Source organism: Taeniopygia guttata, chromosome Z (assembly GCF_048771995.1).
Source record: "Taeniopygia guttata chromosome Z, bTaeGut7.mat, whole genome shotgun sequence".
Taxonomy (NCBI): domain Eukaryota; kingdom Metazoa; phylum Chordata; class Aves; order Passeriformes; family Estrildidae; genus Taeniopygia; species Taeniopygia guttata.
In genome coordinates, this window is record NC_133063.1 from 59,212,094 (window position 1) to 59,237,899 (window position 25,806).

General features: G+C 38.2%; 1 protein-coding gene across 9 annotated transcripts in view; it reads left to right on the forward strand.

Annotated features, from left to right (window-relative positions):
- Nucleotides 1–25,806, forward strand: part of MAST4 (microtubule associated serine/threonine kinase family member 4) — a 278,548-nt gene that overhangs the window by 88,535 nt on the left and 164,207 nt on the right. The window contains exon 1 of one of the 9 annotated variants that reach the window (XM_072922411.1): nucleotides 14,616–15,112. The exons of 6 other annotated variants lie outside the window; for them this stretch is intronic. In XM_072922411.1, coding sequence (XP_072778512.1) covers nucleotides 14,631–15,112 — 482 coding nt within the window. In that variant the 5' untranslated portion in view covers nucleotides 14,616–14,630. Of the gene's footprint in view, nucleotides 1–14,615; nucleotides 15,113–25,806 lie in introns of those variants that run through there. 2 more of the 9 variants (XM_041711475.2, XM_030258927.4) reach the window with 2 other exon arrangements.

Sequence of the window (25,806 nt, forward strand, 5' to 3'; positions counted from 1 at the left end):
AATACACTATAACAAAGATCCTCAAATTAAACATGTAGATTGTGATGCACTTGGCTTTTAAATTCAGTCAAGACTGGATGTGTGATTTCAGCTTTATGACAAGTATTGAGCTTAAGTTGGCTATTCCTTCTGTTGTGTGAGATGAGTATACAGCATGAAGTAAATTAGACTCTGAAAAGCATATGGTTTCTTCATGGAAATGTAAAAGATGCCAATGAAATGACTATAGTTTAATAATGGGTCATCTTTTAGTACTTGGAAATAATTTCTAGTAACATCAAAACTAGAAAAGCAGTAAAATTGGCCTTTGTGAATGCTTTATGCCCTTTCCTATTAAGCAGTGAAGGTATTTTTTGTCTGACTGGAAACATTTGCTACTTTTTAGCATACTACTGTGTATTTTACAGGATTTACCTCTTGATTTCTTCCCCCTTCCAAACCAGGCATCCCCCTGCAAACTGCCTTCCCCAAAACAACAGAAGACTTTATTTGCAAACATCTGTACTTCAGTTGCTTTTTATTGCCATTTTATCAGTGTTAATTTGTAAGAATGGTCTTACAGAAACTGGAGGGGGCTAATTATATTAACTACTTGTTTATAAGTTGGATTGCTGAAAGGAAAAAACATAAAAAGTGTTCAATGTCTATGAAAAAACTAAGTTCTACTTCTTCAGAAAGAGCTTTGCCTCTTCTTCTCTTTTAAATAGTATAATACTGAAAATGAGTAAGTGTGTCTTTGTTAAATATGCCATTAACTTCAGCTAAATTGACATAATGTTGACAGTTATTATGGGAACTGTTTCAAAACTAATTATGCTAATTAGAACTTAACTAGCAGTAATTGCATGTATTCAAACAGCACACCAACACCCTTTTGTATGTTTTATTCCCCAGATGTAAGACGTTTGTTGTCTGAGAAGCTGCAAAATTACAGCATAGATAATAAATGATAGCTAACAAATAAAATACATTCTTTAGAAGCACTAATTGGTTAGATAAGCGAATGACAGTATCAATTATTCTTAGTCAACCCATGTAATTTAAAAAGACTTCTATTTAAATGTTTTATTTGGAATTGTAGGAAATTTTTCAAATCACTAATTGTCTGTGTTCAGTTTTATATGATGAATATCAGGTGTAGCTGAACTTCTTTTTAAGTAAACTTCCATGAAAGCAAAAGGAAACTGTATCTGAAACTTGGGTTCTTTCTGTCCAGGGATTCAGGTTTTGAATGCTTGAGTGTGAGCAGGTAATTAATAGTCTGACAGTTAATGCAGCACAAGTACAAGGTGGCACTTGTGAGAAACACAAAAACTATATAATAGTGTGGTAAGTGCAATATAATAGAAATTGCCAAAGTAGCTAATCTTGGTTTGTTATCTCTAATCTCCCCAAATAGTTAGCTAGACTAGAGAAACAGAATCTGAACTGAGGAAATAGCTTGAATGCTAAACCACTGTATAAAGTTGAAAATCATATCTTATTTAACTTAAAATAAGCTTAACATCTAAGAGTAATTACAGAAAATATTTTTAAAATGTTGTGTTTTATTCCTATGAAATGCTAAAATTGTCAAGTAATGATAGCAGGTTTTCTGTGCTTCAATTGCTTCTAACTTTTTAAGACTAGAGAGTTGTTCTCCCTTGTGTATTTTATTCCATTATTTTCTAACCCATGAATATGCATTTGCATTCTTATTTCTTTGTCTGTATTTGCCTTTTAACAAATACTTAATTGCAGTTCTAATCCAGTGGATAGATCTAATTTAGTAGTAGCAAGAGGGAAGTGAACATGCTTCTTCATAGACATGCCTATATGCTTTGTATTTGTACACAGCAAAAGGCTGTAGGAGACCTGGTCCAGAGCTGTGAAACTATAATACTTTGACAGCGTGATGCAAGAAGTTGGTGACGGGGTATTCTCTTCCATAAATACAAATGAATCTCTGCTTGTCTCTATCATTGTTTTCAAAATAGTCATGGTGTACTTGAATTTAGAACAAAACTGTAGATGCAATTTCTTGACAAAATTCTAGATACTGAATCCTTTCCTAAGTCATCTGATTAAAATTAGTGGCTTTATTAATTCCTATACTTTTCTTGCTTTTTCTTGGGTGTGGATAAAATCAAGATATGGTGATGACTGGGGTTGACATTTCTCCCAGAAAGAGCTTGTGATTTCTCAGAATTAAGAATACAGCTTGTGCTGCAAATTATCATTAGTTAAAGAATAATGGAAAAAGTAGGTAAAATAATAATCTCTCAGAGATGGCTAACCCAGGTTAAAAAGTCCTGCGAGCCTATGCAGTGTTTTTCAAAAATACCCCCTTTGTGGTGAAGTAGGTCACTTCCCATCAGCTTCAGTTAGCTTCCAGTTGTCAGGATGTATTGAGCACGAGAAAGAACTGAAAGGAGATGTTGCACAGTTTATTAGAGCTGAATGTACATATAACCCTCCTCTGTATCCTATCAATGGTACAGAACAAGTAGAGAACAAATACATGTAGGAGCTAAGCTATATATGAGTACCATGCTTCTGTTTTGCATATGTCCCATGTAACAGTCTTCTTCCTTCATGAGAGATTTACCATGAATGGTGAAAAGGCTCACTGGGACCAGTTTCTAGTTTTAGATAATCAAGAATCTAGGGCTTAAAATTTTTGTCAGCTGAGGATGTCTCATGGTTGAGATCATGTAAGCTAGGTTAGATATAGTGCATCACCCAGAGGTGATAACTGTAGCTTCTGACTGTGTGTTAGTAGTGGCTCTGAATAAGGGCTTATTTTTGTCTGCTTTGTAATGCTTGAGTTGTCTGTGTGTGGTGTTAGTGATGGTTATCATAAAATGTCATCTAGAATTGTGTTGCCAGTATGACTTAGAAAGTGGGAAAATGGGAAGTGTTACCAAAGTGAACTTTTCACCCAGGAAGAATTGGCCACATGAGAGACAAAGGAGTAGTGGTATTTCACAGTAAACTATATGACCAGAAGAAATCAATGTGTAATCATTTATAGTGTTTGAAGTTTAGATGCCTTTCTGGGAATCAAACTTTCTCAGCTTGTTGTTGGACTTAGAGGATAACTGCATAAAATGATAACCTGTGATTAACAAGGGATAAAACTCAAGAATATAGTGATGAACTTCTTTGGCCTTAGATCAAAAGGTTCTGCAGCTCCTTAGGAGATTTATAGGTGTGGAAGTGGAAGGGGGATTAAGAGGTTAGAAAGGATATGAAGAGCAAGAAGAAACTGGAAAAATGACTGACATTTGGAAGGATTGAGGAAAATTTGGCCATAATGCTGTCTCCTGTTCCATACTATCTTCTGTTCCTTCTGGTCACAAAAAGCAGACTATTGTGAATTCATTATCTGTTAATTAGCATATTAATTGAAACACTGATACATTTACAGTTTGTAACATTTAATGACAAAATAGTAAACAACAAGTTGCAAGAACATCTTCCTTTGCTTGAGGAGTTGTGTGCTCATGTATGAATCTAATTTGATTGATCTGATTTCCAGTATCAGAAGTACGTAATGGAAGTTTAAACTAATTATAATCACAGCTCTGTCTTCAAAATATACTGAGGTAAAGTGGGCATGGGGAAAATGTGATGAGTGTTGGAGAACTGCTGTCTATACTTTGGTCAGCATTCAGTATCTAAAGGAAGAAGTGTTGGTAACCTCAAAGTGAGAGTTCCCCGTGTGGTGTGGGTGAGCCTAGTAGGTTAGGGTGTTGTTTGGTGTTCTTATAAGGCAATGTTCTTAGCAGTCTTAGGAATTTGGTACTCATTCATAATTAGAATGTGTTGATTAATTAAAAAAAAAAAATGGGGTAGGGGACAAGTTCCTGTTCCACTGACCTGAATTTTAATAGTGATACTCTATGTTGTTAAGAGACTTAATTTTTAGCATTGTAAAAATTTTATTCCTAGTGTTGCTATTGCTATAGAAAACTTGATCCATGATTTGGCAGTTTCAGTTGACAAAGATGCAGATATTAAAATTCTTTGAACTTCCTAGTAAAGTCTAAAATGATGGGATTGTTTGGAAGCTCATGAGACATATTCCTTTCTGCTAATTTTTTTTTTTTTTTCCCTGTGGAGCAGCATCCTTATATTAAACAATAACTAAATAGGACAGAATTCTAAATTGGTGAAGTAATGAAGTAACATCTTTATTTTCCTTCCTGTTAGCTGACATGTTCTCATGCCTATTGTACTTACGAAGTGCCTGTAATGTAGCAGGAGAGGGAAGCAGACAGTTTGGAAACAGCATCTCTCATTTCTCATCCTGAAGTACTCCGATGGTTCTGATGATTCCTGTCACTCTCAAAACAAAGAGACTCAAACTGAATTGAATTATACTGCTGACTTACAGGCACTGGACCAACGTGGGGAAATGTAGTTTTTCCAAATGTCTGGTGAGAATGAACATTCCTCCTCATTGATTTATTTTTTTTTTTTTTTTTAAGTTCCACAAAGCAAAGGTATCCAGCAAGAATTTTCTGAAACACACAACAGAGTACTTTTGTGTTGGATGGTGTATTGCTACTTCTGATCTCACAATTTTAGGTTTAAAAGCAACTGCTGTTTTACTGACCTGAAACTTTAAGTGGGTTGACCGCCACAGTTGGCTTTGACATGTGCTGCTGGGTATTTGTAACTCTGGTTTTTAGTCAGACTTTCTTCAACATTCATGTGACACAAGATGTGTTACTGTAAAATGCACTTTTGTCCTGTGGAGGCAGGTGGGAATGTGGACTTCAATATTTTTTACCATATCATACCATACGTGTTAGTATTCTTGCAGTCTCTCTCTTGTTCTGATAAATGGTGCTTTAAATTGTTCTGGCTTCACTGGTGTGAAATGGTCATTGCATTTGCTTACCTCTTCTGTACCCTGCCGCAATAGACTGATGATTTTTAGCATCAACTCTGTTGTCATCTCAGTAAAGCTAGAAAGTATTGGGGTTTTTTTTTTTGACTTTTATCCCAGTATGCCAAATTGTGGTGCATATCTCTATCCAGTTTTATCAGATTTCTAATAAGGTAATAGTACAGTAAGATCATTACATCTATTTATATGCAATGGTGTTGCAGAGATTAAGAAACTAGGTAAGTGCTCAAGCTGACCTAATGTCACTTGAGTAGAAGATATAATAATCAGCAGGAGATTGGTTAACTGCTACTCTCTCATGGATGCATTTAACCTCTTGATCATTGTAGAATAACTGTGATTATGTGGTACAATGGAAAATGCTCAGTATTTGGTCAGTTAAATTCAGAAATGATGGTGGCTTTGTAAGCATGGAATAATTTCATAGTAATAATATTTGCTTGCCTGATCACAGATTTCTTTTGCAATCTGATGGGTTGTCTATTTGAGAGAGGATGAAGGTGGTAAGAAACAAAGTTGAACTATGAGACTGCTTGCTGTAAATGAGGAAGAAAAAATCAAGTTAAGTAAGAGAACTAGCCTACAGTGGAGTTGGATCTCAGTGTATTTCATTATTCTCATAAAAAATTTTTCTTTCAAGTAAGAGCATATCCTGAACAAACATTCCTAGCATGAAGTTGCTTTTCCAGAAAACTGTAACTGTGAATAAATCTTTTTAGTGTGCTTGTTATATGTCCTCTACCTATTAAATATAGGATTGCAACTAGTGATCATTAGGAGAATGTTCCCTTTTATTCCGGACTTCCTTACTTCACTGATTTGTAATGGAATTTCTGTCCATAGGGAGTCAAGACTTCAGCAAGGTAAACTATATTCTGAATTAATTTGAATGTTGAAAGGCTTAACAATTTCTCCCTTATGAAGGAGAGTGTTTTGTGAAGTAGCCGGACCATGTATAGTAGAAAGTATTGAATCTTATAGTGGAAGAAACAGCCAAAACACATTAAGAAAAATTATGTGTCCTTAAGAGAAAATACCATAATATATTATCTCATTGAGAAAACAATGCATTATTCCAAGTGATGAGATTAAACACTTCTAAAAAGGAAAATGGGACATCAAGATAAAGGAGATTAGATGCATCATTGTTTAGAGTGATCTCAAAACAAGAACTTAAACCTTGCGAAAGTTTGATAATTTTGCTTGGAGTGGAGCTTGCCTACTACTGATTTCACTTGAGAATCAAACTTCTAAATGTCTAACAGGGATTATTCTGAATGTAATTGCTATTACTATTTTGCCATGAGGTTTTTTTTGGTTTTTCTTTTTTTTTTTTTTTTTAAGAATTTGGTTCCTTTTCCATGTATAGAATCTGAAATATTTCACTGAGCTGATTGTTAGAAAAGCCTCAACTCAGAGGGGTTTTTGTTTGTTCTCTGAAAACATAGCTGTATGTGTGGCACTTAAAATTCTAAGATTAAAAATGGCGTAGCTTCTGTATGTGTGATGTTAGGTTTTCTTTGAGGAGATACTGAGACAAATAGTTCAGCAACTTTCGAAAAAAGAGAGAACATTATATGTGTATCTCCGTTCTTGTTGGAAGGTGACCCATGAGAGATTCAGACTGTACTCACAATGTGTCTGTCGTTTCAGAAAGGAATTTATTTTATGTTATTGTGTAATTATGGAAGATGTAGAGATTTGGGGGACTGACTGCCTTTTTTTAATTGATGATATACCTATGCTGGAGGAAGAAACACAGTATTTGATGAAAAAGGCAAAATGGATGAAGCTGGCATTTCTGTTGTGAACCATCTTCTGTGTTCTGTCACTGAAAGAGGAATTTATTAACTTATTTAGGTAACCTATTTGAAAATTTGGTTTTCTCCTGCCACAGTTATTTTTCTTCTAATATTATCATGAGGGATTGATTACCTAAGGTAACAAATTACCCCCTTGGAATGAGTGGTGAACACAGAAACAAGCTGGTGGAAGTAGGATGTTGTCCGGCAGGTGGCGAGAAGACCCAGCGTGTACCTCTGCTCTCCATGGCTTGTGTCCATTCCTGCGTGTGTAATGCTGGCTGTTGGCACTGTACGTGTGCTTTCATGGCATAAAGTACTTCATTTTCAAGAACCTTAAAATATAAGTAACAGAATCAGTAATGTTTCCTTTTATTAATAAACAGCAGCAATCAACCCTACTTCCTTAAGTGTAATAAATTGTTCTACCCGTCTACTGTGGTTTGCAACTTGTGCAGCTTTATCAGCTCTAGAAGAAGAGAATTAGAGTCTTGCTAACTGAGGAATCTCGAATTTTTGCTGCTTGTGATCTATATACTTAGTAATATACAGTAAGAATAATAAACTGTCTCTTAATGCATTGCTGGACCTGGTAGTTGGAGTATATCTTGGACACTCGGGAAGCCAACCTGGCTTACCTGAATGTATGTTTGTGTAATGTTGTGAAGTGGAACACAAATTAAATGATGCTGAATCAATCTATGCAGTGATTATTGCCCTGAAGTCTTTACTTCTGAAGCATAGAAGAGTGTAAAAGAGAGTAATGCACTTTGTGTGTGGGTAGGATTGTAATACTGAAGGAGGATAGAGGAAAAAACTGGTGAGAACTCATGGTTTTATTGTCAGGTTAGCAATGCCTTCTCAGTGCTGTAGCTGGGGACTCAGAGGTGCCTTGAAAACATTTGGCTGGTGGAGCATGTCTGTTTTCTTCTGGGAAGTGGTGAGTTAGCATGTTCCACCCTGAAAGGGAGCTGTTGGTTTCACATGGAACATTTATTCTGCACTTTTTCTAGGCTCTCAGAAGGGACATAAGGCAGATATATACAGGAACATAAATGGCTATATGGATGAAATACTGTAATCTTTCCACTTTAAATAGTAAAAATATGTATTGCTCACAGTGTCTAAAATTGTGTATGAATTACTGGGCCTTGTTAGTAGTTGATTATGATGTTAAGGATGTAACTTGATTCTATTAAATTCATTCATTTCTCAGAGTTTCAATGTATTTTAATAATTATTAATAAATTGACTTTATCAATCTCAAATTTGGACAAGGCAACTTTAGCTCCTAACACTCTAAAGTGTGAGAATTACTTTCTCAATTTCTTAAAGTAGTGTGCAACTTCGTATGATATCATTGCATAGGTTCTATGGGTAAATAAAGTCTTGGAAGATAAATAATGAAAACTGAGTACAGGATTTTCATCACCCCATTAGAGTAATTGGTGATAAAGCTGGCCTATATTCCTGCACTGACTGAGTATCTTAAATACTTTCCTGTTAATACTGAAACAACAGCCTTTCCTGTGGTTGTATTAGAAAATTCTTGAAAAATATATTGCAGACCTACAGTTCTGTTTTCTAGTCTAGATGTACAGGCTGAGAAGGTATCTGTGGCTTCAGGAAGACTTCAGCATCCCTTATCTCTGTGACGGTGTTAAGTGTTAGTCTGTCAATTTTTGCTGCTAATTTTGACGAAATGTCTTACTTCTGATGCTGTAGCCAATTTCAGTGACAGTTCACAGATAACAAAGCTTCCAGAACTTGAAAGAACAAGAGGCAGATGGAAAGAATTGTTTCCATAACCCTTTTCTCCTCAGATAACATTAAAAACATTGTATTAAACTCTTGGGTTGTGTGAAAGTGCAGAGTGATACTATAAGTTTTTGACATACTTAAGATGGCTAGATGTTGATTTGTATAAAATTCTTTAAAGGTGATCTTCATTTTGTTTCACCTCCCTTTTGTTTCACTTCTATCAGATTGATTTAAAAAATATATATATGCTCATCTTTCATCTCCCAGCACCGCATATGCTTTTGCTTTCATGCTTTTGTGACATCCTGTGATGATGACCTGTGGGAATCCAGGGCTTCCCTCTGGCTGCCGTGGCAGGTCTGGGACCCTGGCAGGGGTCAGGAACCCCCCTGTACAGAGCCCCCAGAGACACTGTCTGTGATCTCTGTCCATGGAGAGGAGTTTTCAATCTCACAGGATTAATTAAAAGCTCTGAGTGTTTGATATGAGTAATAATTAAGTGTGGCACAGGTGCAAAAGTAAAATTTTAGGTTTCTAGATTAGGGGTTCAAAGGGGACAAGATGGAGGAAATTGGGTGTGTCTTGTCCTTTTCCTCCTTCTTCATGCCCTCCATGTTTCACTGTGGTGTTGGCATTTTTCTATTGGTTTAGGCTGGGGACACACTGTTCAACGTAGATGACAGATATTGGCACATTATTGTAAATACAGCACAGGTAGTTTCTGGTATATAATGTTTGTAACATCCCACTGAGAGGCAGAGCCCCACACGCTGCCATGTAGGACAGACCTGCGGCAGGGCAGCAGAACATGTTAGAGATAAGCAAGAATAAACAACCTTGAAAACAGCACAGACGAATTATGGCTTCTTCTTTGGCAACGGGGCAGAAAGACAGAGACTTTCTACAATCTCGGAATCATCAATACCCACAGATTCCAACAATGACCTGGTATCCACTAAGATTGTAATGAAAACCTTTTCCCCAAAGCATTGTGGAGTAACAGTAGGATGGTTTGATGTGAGTATATATGCATGGGACAGCTGAAAACCTCTGGGTGATGCCTTTAGAGATTTTTTTTATGTGTATGTAATAGAAAAAAAAACGTACTGTGTTTGCATTGGGTGTTTGAAATTCAGTGTAAAATACTCAGTGTAGAATTCCTTTAGAAACTGAAACTCTTTTCAGAATACTACAGAACGTTATCTAGATTATTTCTTAATCATATGCAGAGAATGATTGTTTTGGTGTGGAACATAAAGGTGGCTCAATTTCTTTTATGACCATTCAGAAAAATAACCTTGAACTCCTTTGTGGAACTGTAATGTTGTCTTCTCTTGACAGTTTATTCTTTAAACTACTGCAGAAGCACAGAATAATCTGGCGGGGAAGGGACACACAGTGATAATTGAATTCAACTCCTCCTCTTGTGCAGGACACTCCAAGAGTCACACCCTTTGCCTGAGTGCATTGTCCAAATACTTCTTGAACTCTCTCAGGCTGGTGCTGTGACCACTTCCCTGGGGAGACTGTTACAGTGCCCAGCCACCCTCTGGGGGAAGAAACTTTTTCTAATACCCAACCTAAACCTCCCTGACAGCTTCATGCCTTTTCCTCAAGTCCTGTCAGTGGTCATGAGACTGAAGAGATCAGTACTTGTCCCTCTGCTTCCTCTTGTGAGGACATTGTAGACTCTCTCCTAGGTCTCCTCTTCTCCAGGCTGAACAGACCAAGTGACCTCAGCTACTCTGGCTTTCCCTCCAGACCCTTCACCATCTTTGTTGCCCTCCTTTGGACACTCTCTTATGGCTTTTTGTCTTTTTTATACTGTAGCACCCAGAACTGCCCCCAGCACTCGAGGTGAGGCCGCCCCAGAGCAGAGCAGAGCAGAGCAGAGCAGAGCAGAGCAGAGCAGGATAATCCCTCCCTTGCCCGGCTGGCGATGCTGTCCCTGATGCCCACAGGACAAGGGTGGCCCTCCTGGCTGCCAGAGAACTGCTGGCCCATGTTCAACTTGCCATGGACCAGAACCCCAGGTCCATTACTGTGGGGCTGTACTCCATTCAAAACTACAAAAGCAGTGTTTGCAGGAGTTTATTTCAAACCCATTGTAGCTACAACATCCAGGGGAACATGCTCAGGCATACTGTAATTGTTCTCTCATCTCTAATGCAGCTTAGTAAAAGGCTGCATAAGAATTAATGTTAATAATTTCCAGGTATCTGTAGTTTGTCCACTTGGCTTGACTTCTGAAATTATGGTGGTGGCAATACTTTAATTTTTCTAGTAAGTTAGTTGAATAGCTTATCAGTGGACAAAAATACAATGAACAGCTCCCTTTTTACCTGTGCTGGAAAAAAGTTCCTGTTATTTTGTGTAGTAGGTTATCAGAATATAAGGCAATTATTTCATTGCTTTTTATCTATTTTAAGCATATGAATTCTCACATTTAGGAAGAAAATAATTATTTTTAAAACTCAGTGATGGTAACTGGATGCTGCAGAGTATTTAAGATATAGGAAATAGACCTGACAGAGATAGATTTAGGGGCAGAGTACAAATTAGTTTTTTCATGGTGCATAATTATTATGATTTATCATGTGCTACTACCATGTGTAGTATGAGAGTGGCAGCCACACATGGGATATGTGTATGCATAAAATTAGATTTAAATTAAATCTGCATTGTAAAACTCTAGTTACATATTCATATATAGTTTTGCATGCTTAGGTTTTCTCTGGTTGATTGGCTGATTTCAGTAATTACAGTGATTTCTAAATTTTCTTGTTTTGCCAATCAGTAATATTTTTTAAGTGAAGCTGTATGATTAGTGCAAAAAAGTGGCAGTTGAATGAAGATACAAATTTACTAGATTTATGTAATTGTCCTGAAAAATATCTTTTACCATGTTTCTTTGCAGCTTTAAATAAACATGGGCTTAGGAGTATGTGTCTAAATTAATTCTGAAACATCCTTCACATTTAATCAGGTCAAATGCTTCATTTATAGGGGAGAAAAATTTTTGGCAAAATTGGAGATTGATTACAGTTTTCCTAAAATAATTTTGCCTTCCCTGATGGGGGGGTAAGGAAAAAAGAAGTTTTTTTTTCATACACTGCGTGTGTGGGATGTTATGATGCTTGTATCCCCAGTTACGTGTTCTGTTTATGCTGGGTACTATGTTCTGTGCCTTCAAGGCTGGCTCTGAGAGCAAAGGCGGGGAGAAGAAGCACAGAGTTTGTTATCAGCTTGCACTCACTCCTCCCCAGTCTGCTGGACACAGAACTCCACTGTGCTGTCTGGGCACGGACAGGGCAGAATGCAGCACTCCTTTGCTTTTTAGTTAGTTTAGCTAGCCGAGGCAGCCCAAGTTTTCCCTGGACTGGTTTCCTTTCCCTTTTCTTGGATCCGCTGGAGCCTGCTCCGGACTGGAGCCGGGAGCCCGGCGCGCTGGCGCTCAGCGGCTCACCGGGGCTGCTCTGGGCAGCAGCAGCCTTGCCCAGCGCCGGGGCACCGGTAACAGACACCACCCCCAGAGAGACTTTCGGAGTTTGTCATCTCTTCAGAGCGACAAATGAGTTTTGTCATCTGGTATTGTTCATTTTGTGTGCTGGGGAATGCTTTGCCTGTTAAATAAACAGCTTTTTTTCCACTTCTCCCTGAGGAAATATTCTCGAACTGGTTGTGCGAGTAGGGGCCATGTGGGTTTGCTTTCTGGGGGGGCCCTTTTGGAGGTTTGCTCCCAGATTTGCCCTAATCCAGGACAACTGTACATGTTTTATTTTGTGATGCCTGTAAAACTGAATGGAGCCTATCGGCTACAAGTGATGTGAAACAATATGTGAGGTATTTTGCTGTATTTTGTATATATAAATATAAGGATAATTACATTAAAATGTTTCAAAGAGCATGGATTCTTCTTCTAAAACACAAAGTCTTAGATAGCACAATCTTACCTGCTATGGTTTTGATGGTGAATATAACTGAAATAATAATCTGAAAATAATAAAAGCCTCCAGAAAAAACTCCGCTATGTACATTTTTAAACATTAAACATTTTAAACACGCACTTTTGGCACCTTCTAAAGAGGCAATAACTACAATAATAAATTGTGAGAAAACTCAGTGGATGCTTTCCTTCTTATGTTGCAAACATCTGCCTTTCAGTTCCTTCTAATACACCTTTATAAAATGCAGCACAAGCCTAGGAAAATGCCACTTCTAGAATTGATAGTGAATGCATTTCTTACTGAAAGGTAGTTTATACTCTTCTATTTGGGATTTATGTTATCTTCTACTGGAAGGTAGTCTTTTATTTGTTTCATTCTTCTGCCTTCCAGTGTTACTTAGGTAGCTGTACCAAAGACCTTCAGCATATTGCAAAATATGTTACACTTGCACTCTGTAGTTGGATAGTTTCTTCATGCATGTACATCTGTGCTTTGTCTGCCTGTAATCCTTTCTGTAAATTGTCCTGCTATGAAATTATGGCTTCTGTGATACTTGAGGTGTTTTGTTAAGTTGTGGACTTCTTGCATCTGTGCCTGTCAGTGACACATTACTTGATGGTACGACTTTCATATGCTGTTGTTCCAATAGTGACCTCTGAGCTAGATGGCATGGGGTACTTTTAATTCATACATACACAGTTAAATACACAGTTAGGCTGAAATGATGGTTGGACTCAAGCTAACTACACTTCAGTATTATTTACCTTTAAAGGAACTGATAAATTGAGCATTGGGAGATTTTGTATTTGAGTGATAAAAATAAAACTTGTGCAATATCTATAAAGATTGGGTGTAAAAATGCAAACAGCCTTGCAATGTGTCATGAGAGACAAGTGGTAAGATTTTGCCTCTCACCCTTGAAACTTGACAGTCTTTGGTTAATTAAATTTTGTAATGCTGTTACATGCTTCTTACTGGAAGCATGTAACAGCATTTAGATTGTCATTTGTTTGCCTCTGTTGTTTTTGGAAACAGAAACACAGAAGAGATCCTATGTGAGGAAAACATGGATGTGAATGATTGGGATAAAGTTTTAAAGTGTTATCAGAAGAAGGAAGCTGGCATTTTGAAATGGAAAAGGCAAAACAGGAATATTGGATGGATCCCATAGGAGATAATGTAGCATTTTCCCCCTTTGTTTCAAGCAGGTGAGGGAATCTAGTCACTTCTCAGTTTGATTCTGTAAAGCAAAAAAGTTTTCGCTAGGGTCAGCATGCTGCTTGAGGAGATGCTATTCTTGAAAAATGAATTCAGGAGGGATGAGTAGCATTTGTTACAGAGGAAGGCAGGATGGTTGCATATCCCCTTCTGGCCTACAGATTTGTAAATCTATCAGTGTGTTTGATTTTCCTTGTCTCCCTCTTGTGGAATTGGAGTTTTGGTCAGTATGAGTATCTCCTTTCTTAACTAAAGTACTGCTCTAATCCTGTAACTGAAGTCTGTGATGGCTCAGTTTTAATCCATTGACCAAATCTGATGGATGCACTTGGAGCTGGAGACATGGAGGGACAGGAAGGAGAAAACATGTTCAGTTAATGTGACTGTGTAACTTAGATAAAATTGACTGCTTTTTAGAATAATACAGTTGGAAGTATCAGAGAAATCTAGCTTAATAGCAGAAATTATATATTTTTAAATTGTATCAAGTGTAAAACAATAATGTTAATGCATTTCAGTCATATGGAGGAAGAGTTGAGAGCTGGGGACAGGGAATACAGCAGCCTGTTCTTTTTCTGTTCTTCAGATAAGCTTATACTCTCAGTTTTATCCTTTCAGCAATCCTTCATATTTTTTTTGTTCTAAATGCCTTTGCCCCTGGCAGGTTTTACTACTATGGAATGTACATGGACTACTTCTCAAAATGATGCAGTATGACAGGAAATCAATATTTCTTTTTCATAGTAGATTTAAGGGTGTGATTGTCATTGCCTCATCTTAGGCTGTTAATGGGTGAATAGCTAATAGTACGCTGACAGCCTTTGCGGGCTGGAGGAGGGGGGGTGAAATCAGTGATCTGTTTAACCAGCAGCTTGGCAGATGTGAAAACTCCCACCGCTGTTTTGCTCCTTAAAATCTGTGCTTTCAGACATAACCTTTAAGGAGCTAGCACCTAGTTTTTGACGGAGACGAGTTTTCCTTCCACCAGTCGGGTCAGCTGAGCTGATGAGAGGCCCTCGGGCGACAAGCCCAAGGTCACAGCCGGACCTGCTGGCCGCGGTGCCTGCACCCCGAGACAATCCGTCCTCTCTCGGCGGGTTCTCCGCAGCCTCACATGGGAATCCAGTGGGGCGCGGCTTCTTACGCGGCGCCGTTATAGCAGCGCTGCAGTTCCGTCCTGCAAGTGGAGGCAAACTCGTTCTCCATGGCTCCGTTGGCCCGGGCTGCCCGGGCGGCGGGCCCGCGGCGGGGCGGGCGCGGCGGGCGCGGCGGCCGGACTGCGTCCCGAAGTTGCCGGGGCACGCACCTCGGGCGGTCACGTGCGCGGCGGCGCCAATCGGCGCGGGCGTGATGTCAGCGCTCGGCAGCTGCGGGGATGCGGAGCGGGCTCCGGGCGGTCCGGCATGGCCAGGCGGCGCCGCGCGGCGTGAGCGCGCCGGAGCGCCGGCATGGACGAGCCGGGCATCCTGCGGAGGCGCGGGCTGCAGGTAGGGGCGGGGCGCGGCGTCGCACCCGCGGGGCGGCCCGCGCTCCCCGCAGTTGGGAAGTTGCCCTCCTCACCTGCGGCGGGGCGCGGCGGCGGCGGGCGCGGCGGCGGGGAGACACCTGTGGGCGGGCGGGGCGCGGCGGCCGGGCTGCGCGGCGCGGCGCGGCGGCGGGCTCGTCCGCGGAGCCGGCGGTGCAGCCCGTGCGCGGGCGCTGCCCGGGAGACGGGAGCGGCGGCGGCCGTGTGGCTCTCCCGCCAGCCGCGCTCCGGGCCGGGCAGCGGCCGGGCGTTGCCGGCGGGGTGAAAGTTTGGCGGTGCTCGGCGCTCCGGGCAGCCGCCGCGCACTTTGTCGAACGCCGAAGCGGGCGCGTCTTCCTTTCCCGGGCGGCTTTGGGCTGACTTTTCCGCTGGCGTCCCTAAACTCTGGAAACCCCCGTAGCGCAGACAGAGCGAGCGTTATGGCACAGTGTTGGTACCGTATGTTGTCTGAACCCAAGACTCTAACCATACACCCTTCTAGGATTATGTATAAATCACTCAAATAATTAAAATGTGCATGCTTATATACATATATCTGTCGGCAGAAAGTATATTAGTAAAGGATGCATGACTACAGGCGAATAGACGGTGTAGTTACTTTTTAAATGTTCACCAAAATGGAGCACCACCTCAGACTACATCATTACGGCCCATTGTTCAGAAAGCCCTTTTGCTCAAGTAGCTCTATGCGATGAATGTACTTCCTTTCTTTTGTTTTCCTCCACATCTGCAATTTCAATGGAAGGAGGGTGAAAAGGAAAGTCTCCATACACTTTGGATCGTATTCTTAAGTAATACGAATCCCCATAAAGCATTTAACATGCGCTGAACTTGCACAGTTCTGAACTTTTTAGTAAGACACCCTTTTTGATCAGTGCTTTCAACTTGGTGCTGACCCAGTGCGACAGTTTCTTTTAGAGTTATAGAAGTAGAATCTGGAGCACATGTTGTTATGTAGCATATGGAAGTCCTGAAATTCTCCTGGGCCTTTTAAAGAATCCAGTAACTTTTCTTTAACTTTATGTATGATAACACTTGCCTGTGGAAAGTGAGTAACTTCATAAAAAAGTAACTTCAGTCAGTGCTTATATCTTATATATTTTCTGTCACTTGATGGCCATGTAGGAGAGAGAATCTCTGCTGCAGGTTGAGACTGCGGATGACAGCTTTTAAAAGATATATAAGTTTCAAGAGGTATATCTTCATAGTGAAACCGGATTTCCTTCTCTTAAACCTGCTCTAATCCATTTAGTAGTGTAAACCGGATTTCTTCCTTTTGAATTAAACAGCAATCTAGTCTGATTAATTTATAACTTAAACCTTTGTGTGAAAGAAATGTGTTGAGTTCTGCAGAGGTTATTGTTTTTTCTTTTCTGTAACTGTGACAAAACAATATTGAATGAATACCAAAAATATTTTACAGAACAATTTACAGTCACCTAAGAGTATTGAAAGTTATATGGTGAATAATCCAAGTAGCAGAGGGGCCTATTCACACTTGCAGTCCATGCAGTTTTTGAAGATAAGTACTTTATGACTTTCCTTAGGATCTGGTCCTAGAATGGAGAAAATCAGCCAGTGGTCAAAAATGTTGAAATGGACATACTATCATTTAGAAAACGACAGGAGGGGTAGAAATGCTGTTTACACTGAAGTTGTATTCATTAGATCTTTAAAGTGAATCTGTCTTCATACTGCCCTCTCGCTCCCCTTACGTTCTTCTGTTGCTTTGTTTCTGTCTTCATCTGTTGTCCATGCAGCTTGCATAGAGACCGTGATCTTGTGACCTGGAAAGCAGGTTATATGACAGGGAATGTTTTAAGTTTTGTTTTAAGTTTTGTTAATAAATATTAAGTGTCTGAGTTGTTTACTTTGCTGACCTTTTGGTTTTATAGTACATTCCAAAATAGTGACTTGGTTATTTAATAGTCATAGTATATGTTTTTACCGTAAAAAACCCAACCCTAAATAACACCCTGCTCCTTGTTTTCTTTGGGAGTAATCCATGTATTTTGCCCCTTCTTCTTTTTCGTATGTTATTGATACTCTCTTGTAAAGACTGTTGAGTGTATTCTGAAGGGAATAAACAAAAAACCCCCATGAAAATAAAATAAAAACCCAAAAAAAACAAAATACCCCAAAAAACCTCCAAATGAAAAAAACAACAAACCCAAACAAACAAAACCCCCCACAACAAAACACCGACCTCCCCCTCCAAAAAGCAGAACGACAAACCCCCAAAAACAATGGGGGAAAAGAAAAGGACATTTTCTGAGTTAAGACTGTTCTGAAGTATCTGTGATCTTCAATATTAGGTCAGGTAGCTTCATGTAACTTTGTCAGTTCTCTTCGTTAGAAGTAGACATTTTAAAAGCAGGTAAATCTGTTTAAAAGCTGTGTGCTTTCATAGGTGAAGGTGTGTTTAAATTAAACAATGATAAATAGCATATGAGTAAATCAAAAGCAAAATTAGTTTAACTGCTGGCTTTCTTTTTTCTTTGTACAGAGTTTGCTTCAAAGCTTGATTTACAGGACACACAAACCATTTCCTTTTAGATGGGAACCTGATGTAGTTGTGTTTAATGCCTTGTACCATCATGCTGTGTTTAAAAAAAAGCCAGGAAGCAGCTTGAATTGAATCTCAAAATACAAGCCTTAAGTAAATATGTAGACTTGGATGAATTTTGTTTCAGCTTGATATGTAAAAATTTTTCTGTTGCTCAGGCATCTGAAAGAAACTGAGCCTTTAATTGGTTGCAATCTGAATACACATACCTACTTAATCTTACCACAACCTTTTTCTGTGTCTAGTTGTGTGTTTGTATTCATAGAAGAATAAAGGCCAGAGGTTTAATTGCAAAGAACACTTTTTTGGTGAGAAACATCAGGACATCAGGATAAAATTGATAATTTCTTTCAACTTCTAAGTTTTTAAAGTGCAATTTAGTATGGATTGAAATAACAATGTCTTGTAAATAAATTTGATAAAGGCAAAACCAGCTAATTACTTCTTGCACATTATTAATTACATTCTTAGTTGCAGTCTGCTAGCAGCCTATGTTTGTAGTTGTTTGACTATGCATTGTACTTCATATTGCCTTAAAGTAACGACTCCGAACCCAGATGATAGATGGTAAAGGTGGCACGTATTTCCCTGAATCTGTAAGGATATGGGAATGTGGGAGAAACCTTACTGCCAGAAGCAGCCAGCTTCAGTCATGCTTCCAGTGCTGATTAAGCTTTCACTTTGTCAGACAGATGCTTTGGGCCTTCACTTTTCCTTTTGCTAATTTCAGTTTGCCTTTAAGTGGCCTGTAAACAGTGTCTTGTAAATCTTCGGGTGATTACATGAGCTTTTTTAATTAGACTTGCAGAGAAATTGACTAACAGCAGAGAAAGCAGCTGTACATGAAACCTCTCAAATGTCAAAGAAAATGCTGTGTTTATTTCTTTTCTTCTCTCTAGGTATATATACACATTTTTTTTTTTTTTAATAGAGAATCTAATCCTTCTTTAAATTCAAGGTGACTGCATTGCATTGTTTGCAGTGATATGATTATAATCAACATGGAAAATTCCACTTGGAAATCTAATATATGCATTGATTTGAGGGGGGAATGGGTATGAGATAAAAATAATTTAATCACAAAATTCAGACTTACTGCTGTAGAAATGGAAGTAAGCAATGTAATGGAACATGTGGTGTAAATGGAAAGTTGCTGTTTTTGTGGATTTGAGAAAATCAATTTATATCAATTCTGTATGTTTCTAGAAAAGGTGGCAAGGGGCACAGTCATTATGTAGCCTTGACTCCTTTCTTCTATCTTCAGTACAGGAAAACAGTTATTCTTGTAGATAAATGTTTTGAAATGTGATACATAAATTGTCCAGACCTTTGCAAAAAGTCATACCTTACAGACTTTTCTAAGTACTTGCTTATTGGCTCAACTGGAAATGCATTTACTGAGAAATCAGAAAGAAAGAACTTCATGGAAAAATATGGCCTTATTTGCAGCTCCTAAGCAGGTGAGATTTCTTTGGAGTAGAAGGTTTAATGAAAAGAATTCTTTCTGAAATACTGAAAGAATTTGCACTGATGTGTGAAGTAAAAGGGTTATCTTGGAAGCCACACTCTACAGGAGAGGAAAGGAAAGAGGTAGACTGTAACTATCTCTTTTCTAAATGCAGTTTGTGCTTGGGTATGTAATTTTGGGTGGTCTCCTGAGGAAAAAAATGATAGAAGTTGAAGAGGGCTAGTTGGAATTTGGCCTGGTATTTCTTGCAAAGTGAAGAAAAAAGGGTGTAGAAGTCAGTCTTACAGATGAGGTTCTGTAAGAACCTCTTAATTGTCATTGGTTTGAATACTGTAAGTGTTCTTCTCTATGCGAGAGAGACCTTATCCCTTGTTTCTGCCAGTGTTTCTCTATTAGTAGAATTGGTTTTACAGTATCAAAAGAGGAGTTGTGTAACTGAATCAATTCTGATGTATCTCTCTGCCTTCCACTGAGTGTTTGGAAGAAAACGTTTGTGGACGGCATGGAACCAGAGAAGGATTAAAAAGCAAACAAACAAAAACAAACAAAAATTTGCAGTTTGCAGTAGATTCAAATTAATCAGTTAAGAAGCAGAGGGATATAGCACTTCTGGTGTTGTATGGGAATAGCCGTGTGTCTGCACTGTGTTAATACCCTGCTTAGTAGTTGTGCCCAGACCTGCCTGAAAGGGGCCACGCTTGCAAACTAAACTTCTCTACATTTACTAAAACCTCAATATTTTTAAAGTGATTGAGCTACCCAAGACTACTTAAATTGTGATATTTGCTCTTTCATTTTATGAGTGTATTGCACGAGCAACATACTAGATGTAAAATGTAAAGAAAACTACTAAATTTTGTATAACCTTGGTAATTTTTTTTCCTGGATAGAGCCATATTTATTTTTGAGTTGTTCCATACACTGTTACAGAAAACAGGGCATCTTAGGTACTAAGAGTACCTAAAGTTAGAATAGATGGTTTCTTGGCTTAAATAGTGATAGGCAGTGATAGCTGCCATTAGAAAGCAAAGGACCAGCCTTCTGAGAAAAGAGATACTGAGATAAAGAACATATTTCCTCTCCTTCTTAGCTGTCACTTGTGCAGGCCTAATAGAGTGTACAATCTCTTGATCAGTTTATTCAGCTCTATTTTCCAGACATTCATGCACTGTTACGTTTGTCAGGTCCTCTAAAACACTGTGTCAGACATATTTTGCTATTATTTGAGGTGTGAAAGCTTTTTTAAAATAATTAATCTCTCAGATTATGCCTGCCCCCCCCCTCCCCCCCATATCTCTGTCTTTGCTTTTCTGTATGAAGAAAAGAGAGCACCATGCTTCATCTAGAGCTAAAGTATTTGGTGGGGGGATCAAACTTGGTGTCTGTGGCCCATATCATACTTCTTACTAATGCCTTCTGATAACTGTAGCAACATTTCTTGATAAAGTCTGCAATATATCACAAAACTGATGGACTGTTTTGTATTAGGTTTGGAAGGAGAAACATAAACTTAACATTTCTTTGTGTCAGATCTGTTGGTGAGCTCAGTGGTAGAGTCTGTAATGATTTGAGCTGATCTCAATTGTGTTTTAAGGGTCATAAAATAAAGCAGCTTTGGCATCTTCTGTGTACTCGTTAGCTCCTCTTTTTAAGTTACTTGGCTTATCTCCAACATCTACTTTTGTGGGTTTTTTAAATTTATTTTTTTCTTTGCCTGTTTTGTTGGTAACAGTAGGAATAATAGCTGCGTGAAGGACAGTAGCTTATTGAAACAGGATTTTTTTATAAAGTTCCATGAAATGTCCTTGGTTTAACAAATGATTTTACTTACTTTGTCACAACTAATGCAACTAGTAATTGTCTGTATTTTCTTTTCAAATTTTTTTGTAAGATGCTTCCTTTGAATTTGATGCAGTTTTGATTATGATGCTACTTCATGTGTCATACTTCACATAATTATTTTAGATTTGCTTTAACTAACTGATAAACTACATTTGCTTTAAAAGTCAAAAGTTCTAGATTTGTTAAATTAACTGTTTTCTCACAATTGCCTACAGGCTTTGAGATGCTATTAATTCCTTCTATTAAATCGAGGCAATACTTGCTTCAAATTGCTTGTAACAGTACCAATTACTAATTTGAACATTAAAATTGCATAAAAATCCGTAAGTTACTGCTAGGATTTCAAAGCAGTATTTCTAAATACTGCAACTGATTTTGATCTTGTTTTCTTGACTTTACTTTTCCCCCTATACATGTAGCACTAACTTCTGCAATGCTAACCTTATTCTCTGTAGGATCCTTGCTTCATCCAATGTGAATCAGAACATCATTGTTTGTCAGCAACTCATGCTTTCTGTAATGTTATTCAATTACTTTGTCTCAGTTTCTAACTTGTGTTCCTCTTGGATTCCCTGTAACCTTTCATTCAAGTCCGCCTTGATTTTAGGTCTAAAGTTTGGTGCTTCTCAGTGGCATGCAACAGCTGGGATTAGAGACGAAAAGGATACTTGTATTCTGTGCCCTTGATAAAAAACAAGCTCTTCAGAGATTTTAGCAGCTAAATTCCAGGTTCTTACAGTGCCAGCTTTATTTTGAGTACTTTGTCCTTTTTCAAATTCCTTTGTTTTGTGTATATATGCTTGGCTTAGTTTCATAAGGATGTTAAGTAACACTTCTATGACATCAGGTTATCCTCCCCAACCAAGACACTATTTCAATGAACATGTGCATTGAAAAATATTACAAGATGGATGATTTTTTAAGCTTTACTATTAGAAATAGGAGATCCAGTTTTAGCAGCACAATGTAAAAAATTCATCCTTGTCTGGATGCTGTAAAAGAAAATGTTGCACCTGATCAAATCTGAAGAGAATGCTTTTGTAATAAAATTTACAATCTAATTAAACTAATAGATAGTCTGTGGTTAGAAGATGGGATTGTGATAACTGGTAGTTGCTGTTATGAAACAATATATGTTTTTCTGAATTTCACTTTCAGGTGTCTGGAACCTGGAAATACTTCAGAATATCTGCCCTGTAGAATTGACTTAAGTGCATTGATATGTTTTGCTGAGATAATGTCATATCCTCTGATAGTATTTTAGCCGTAGAAAACTACAGCTTTAAGTGTGCATGTTTATGCATGTGTTTTGTGTATTTGAATATTCTTGGTATTCTCTACAAATAAATCATGCTATATCAAATACAGAAACATATCTGAAGATGTTTTTCAGCTAATGTAAATTCCTCTCCTGTCCCTCATTGTAACTTTTTATGTGAAAAGTAAGGAAAGTGTGCTAAGTGTACAAAGTGTGTGCTTGCTTTAACTTCTGAATTATTTTGATGTGAAAAGGGTTTTTTAAGGTGTTTTACCACTTTCCTTTAAATTATGACTCTAGAAGAATACCATTTCAGTTGCTTTAAAAAAGCCTAGTTGTATGTACCCAAGTTGTGCAGATACATTAGGGGAATTCAACAGTCAGAATTTGTGTGCAGAAGAACCTGGAAGTATTCCCCAAACTCTTGTGGTTTATGAATACAACACTCATGAGCGCAGCTGGAAAATTTAGGTTATGAGTGGAAAATTGATTTTAGGACTTCAGTGTCCCTTGGGAACCCAGCTTTTTAGTTTTAAATTACTTTGGTTTTTTTGAGATTTTAGTAAATGTTGAGAAGTTCAGTAAAGGGAGGAATAATATAAATGAAAAATTAGAGCAAATGTTTGTGACGAGAGTAAGCGCTACATTTCATGTTACTCTGATTCTATATTCATGTGCTGGTCTCTTTCAGTTCTTCAAGACAGAGGAGTGTATTTGTGTTTTAACATTGACGAGTATCACAGTTTATTTGGTGTGAGGAAAGTGGTGGTCAAGTATGGTGTATTATTAGGCTGACAATGATAAATAGAAGGCTTTAACATTCAAGCATTAATAACATCTTCATATTTGTCACTTTTGTCATGAGTATTTGCTACTGTCTGGAAGCAACAGTTCAAAATTTTTTTTAGGACAGGGTAGCCAAAATCTACAAATTTTTTGGGTTGGTCGGCAGCAAAGAAGATTTGAGGTTGAGCATATCACATCTATGACTCGAGTAGGGGCTATTACTGCATTTACATACGTTGTTTTGTAGTTGTGATAAGAGATTTAATCCTTAACAAATGTATTTGTATGAGGTAACTGCAAAGACATTGCATTTGACTGAGGAGACTAGTGCCTGCTAGACTGGAGCATCATCTTGACTGTTAAATTGCTTCAGTGTAATTGTTTTCTTGCTCTTAGGACTGTGCGTTGCTTTGCTCCTCATATTTCAGCACAGATTTATTTGGAATTTGTTTTATGTTGCATGCAGTTTGCCTTACCAGTAATGCCGACTTTATTTTTCTCCATTTTGTCTTCTGGCATTCTTTCGTACATTCTCCTTATGGTCACAGCAAAATGACCAAATCTCAGATCTTGTCTGATTGAGATTGCAGCTCAGGACCTGAATATTTTTGAACATTTTTGAGAAGACTTTGGAACTGATTTTATTGTCTGATTTTTTTATGGTGTTCAGGGGTTTTACAGTAGAATAACAAGAGAACAATCACCTTTTTTGTGTATGCATTTTGTTTTCTGAATTTCTGTTCCTGTGTATTTATTTATTTGTGTATGCTTAGGGCTGATGTCTTTTAATGGTTTCTGTAGCATGTTATGTCTCTTGCTTTATTTTAATAGTAAGAACTGAACCTTCCAGTTAGTTTTTTAGCACTGCTGCAAAATGTAGTAGTGTATGCTTTTTGATTTTCTGTTTCACCATAAAGACACCTTCCATTATTTCAATGTAATTTCTTTCTGATGTGGAGTCTATCTGACAAATCAATACTAACCTCTTCTGATGCTGAATCCAGTAATGCTGGTCTGGCTTATAGGTTTGTGAAGTGTGTTTTCCTGTCTTGAGGCTCTCAGGAGATATATGGGGAAGATTCAGTTACTTTTAAATGGATGAGTTTCTGCAAAGGAACTATTCTAGAAAAAAGGTCTTATTAAAACACCCATTTTTTATGTGCATTCTCTTTAGTACCACTGAGGAAATGCAGTAATCAATGAGGATCCTGTCAAAATTAGTTCTTGCCCCTTTCTCCTTCAAAATGGCCCAGTGTTCTTTGTTCAAATGCTGTAATGATTGTGTAGAACTGGAAGTGATTAGGGAGAAGAGGGTAGAGCCATAACTAGGAGGGCTAACAGGAGAGTGTCTGGCACACTGATGTGTTAGACTGCCAAGCAATAACAGCAAACATGTTAGTTACACATTTATGTTATTCAGAACTTAACATATGTTGCTGTGGTGTAAGAATGGGATACAGAAATTTACCTGAGATTATTTCTTTTGTCTGCCAGAACTTTCTCTTGCTAACAGCTTTATTGCTGCAAGATGCATTCCTGGCCTTTGGTTTGTGTTCTTTGTGGGAGATAGCTTTCAAGGGTTTGTTTTCTTACTGTTCAAAATTGAAACTGCACGTGTGTGTTGGTTTTTATTGACATGATATCTCTCCTTGGCTGTAAGGATTGTCAGTTGTGCCATAATGTGACATTGTTTGTCAAATAACTGACAAACAGTTATGAGTGTTTTTCAAATTCCATAACTATGTAGAAATCTTTCTTACTTAATTATGCTTTTTCTCTGCTGTGCGATGCCTCTGAAGCAGAAAGAGCTTTCCTGATCAGCCTATAGAGCTTGGCTCAGAGCCTAGTTAACTATTACACTGGAATTCAAATTTTAGGGCAGTGGACATCAGCAAGAAAGCCAAACCAATGCATCCCTCCCCCCCCAGCAAATCCCAAAAGATTTCACACTTGCTTCTGAAAGGGTAGGACTGTGTGTTACAATATATAACTTGGTCCTGCCCCCACACTTGGCATGCTGGCTTGCCTACTATCTGCTGTTCTGTTTTACAAAAATGAGTAATTTGAATTCAGTGTACTTTGAAGTTATGGAGACTAAAATGCATGATTGTTGTTTGTGTTGTTTGTTACCTCTTGTACCAGTACAAGGGCTTGGAGATATTTTTCAATTGTACTATATTATCAGAAGGGTAAGTTCCAAGCTTCTGAGCACTTGCTGATCTATAGGCTTGCTGCCTATATTGAGTCTCATAGTTTCGTCATCAATCTGTTGCATTATTTGCATGTTACCTTGAGTAATTCAGCTTTTCCACACTGTATACCCTTTAAGTGTCAGTGAATTTTCAGTATCATTGCATGTAAGCAGAGTATGTTTTGCTGTCCAGTTTTGTGAATTTTTGTGGGAACAGAATGTGTACAGCCTCCCTCTCTCTCTGCACGTCTCTGCTACCTCTATATCTTATTGTTTTAATAAGTTGAATTAATTTTTATGAGAAAAAGGCCCCCAGTGCCTGTAAAGACTACTCTTTTTCCCTTCTTCTGAATTATGAAAAGCTGTTAACCAATCTGCACCCATAACACTGAAAATTTGAATAATTTACCTTTTGAGTCGTCCTAGATATTTTGTTTTTTCCTCTTTCCAAGTCTCATGTTATTGCTGAAACAGGAATAGCATTTCATTATCTCTTTGGTAAGTTGAAACACAGAGGAATTTATTTGTACAAGACGGCTAGGCTA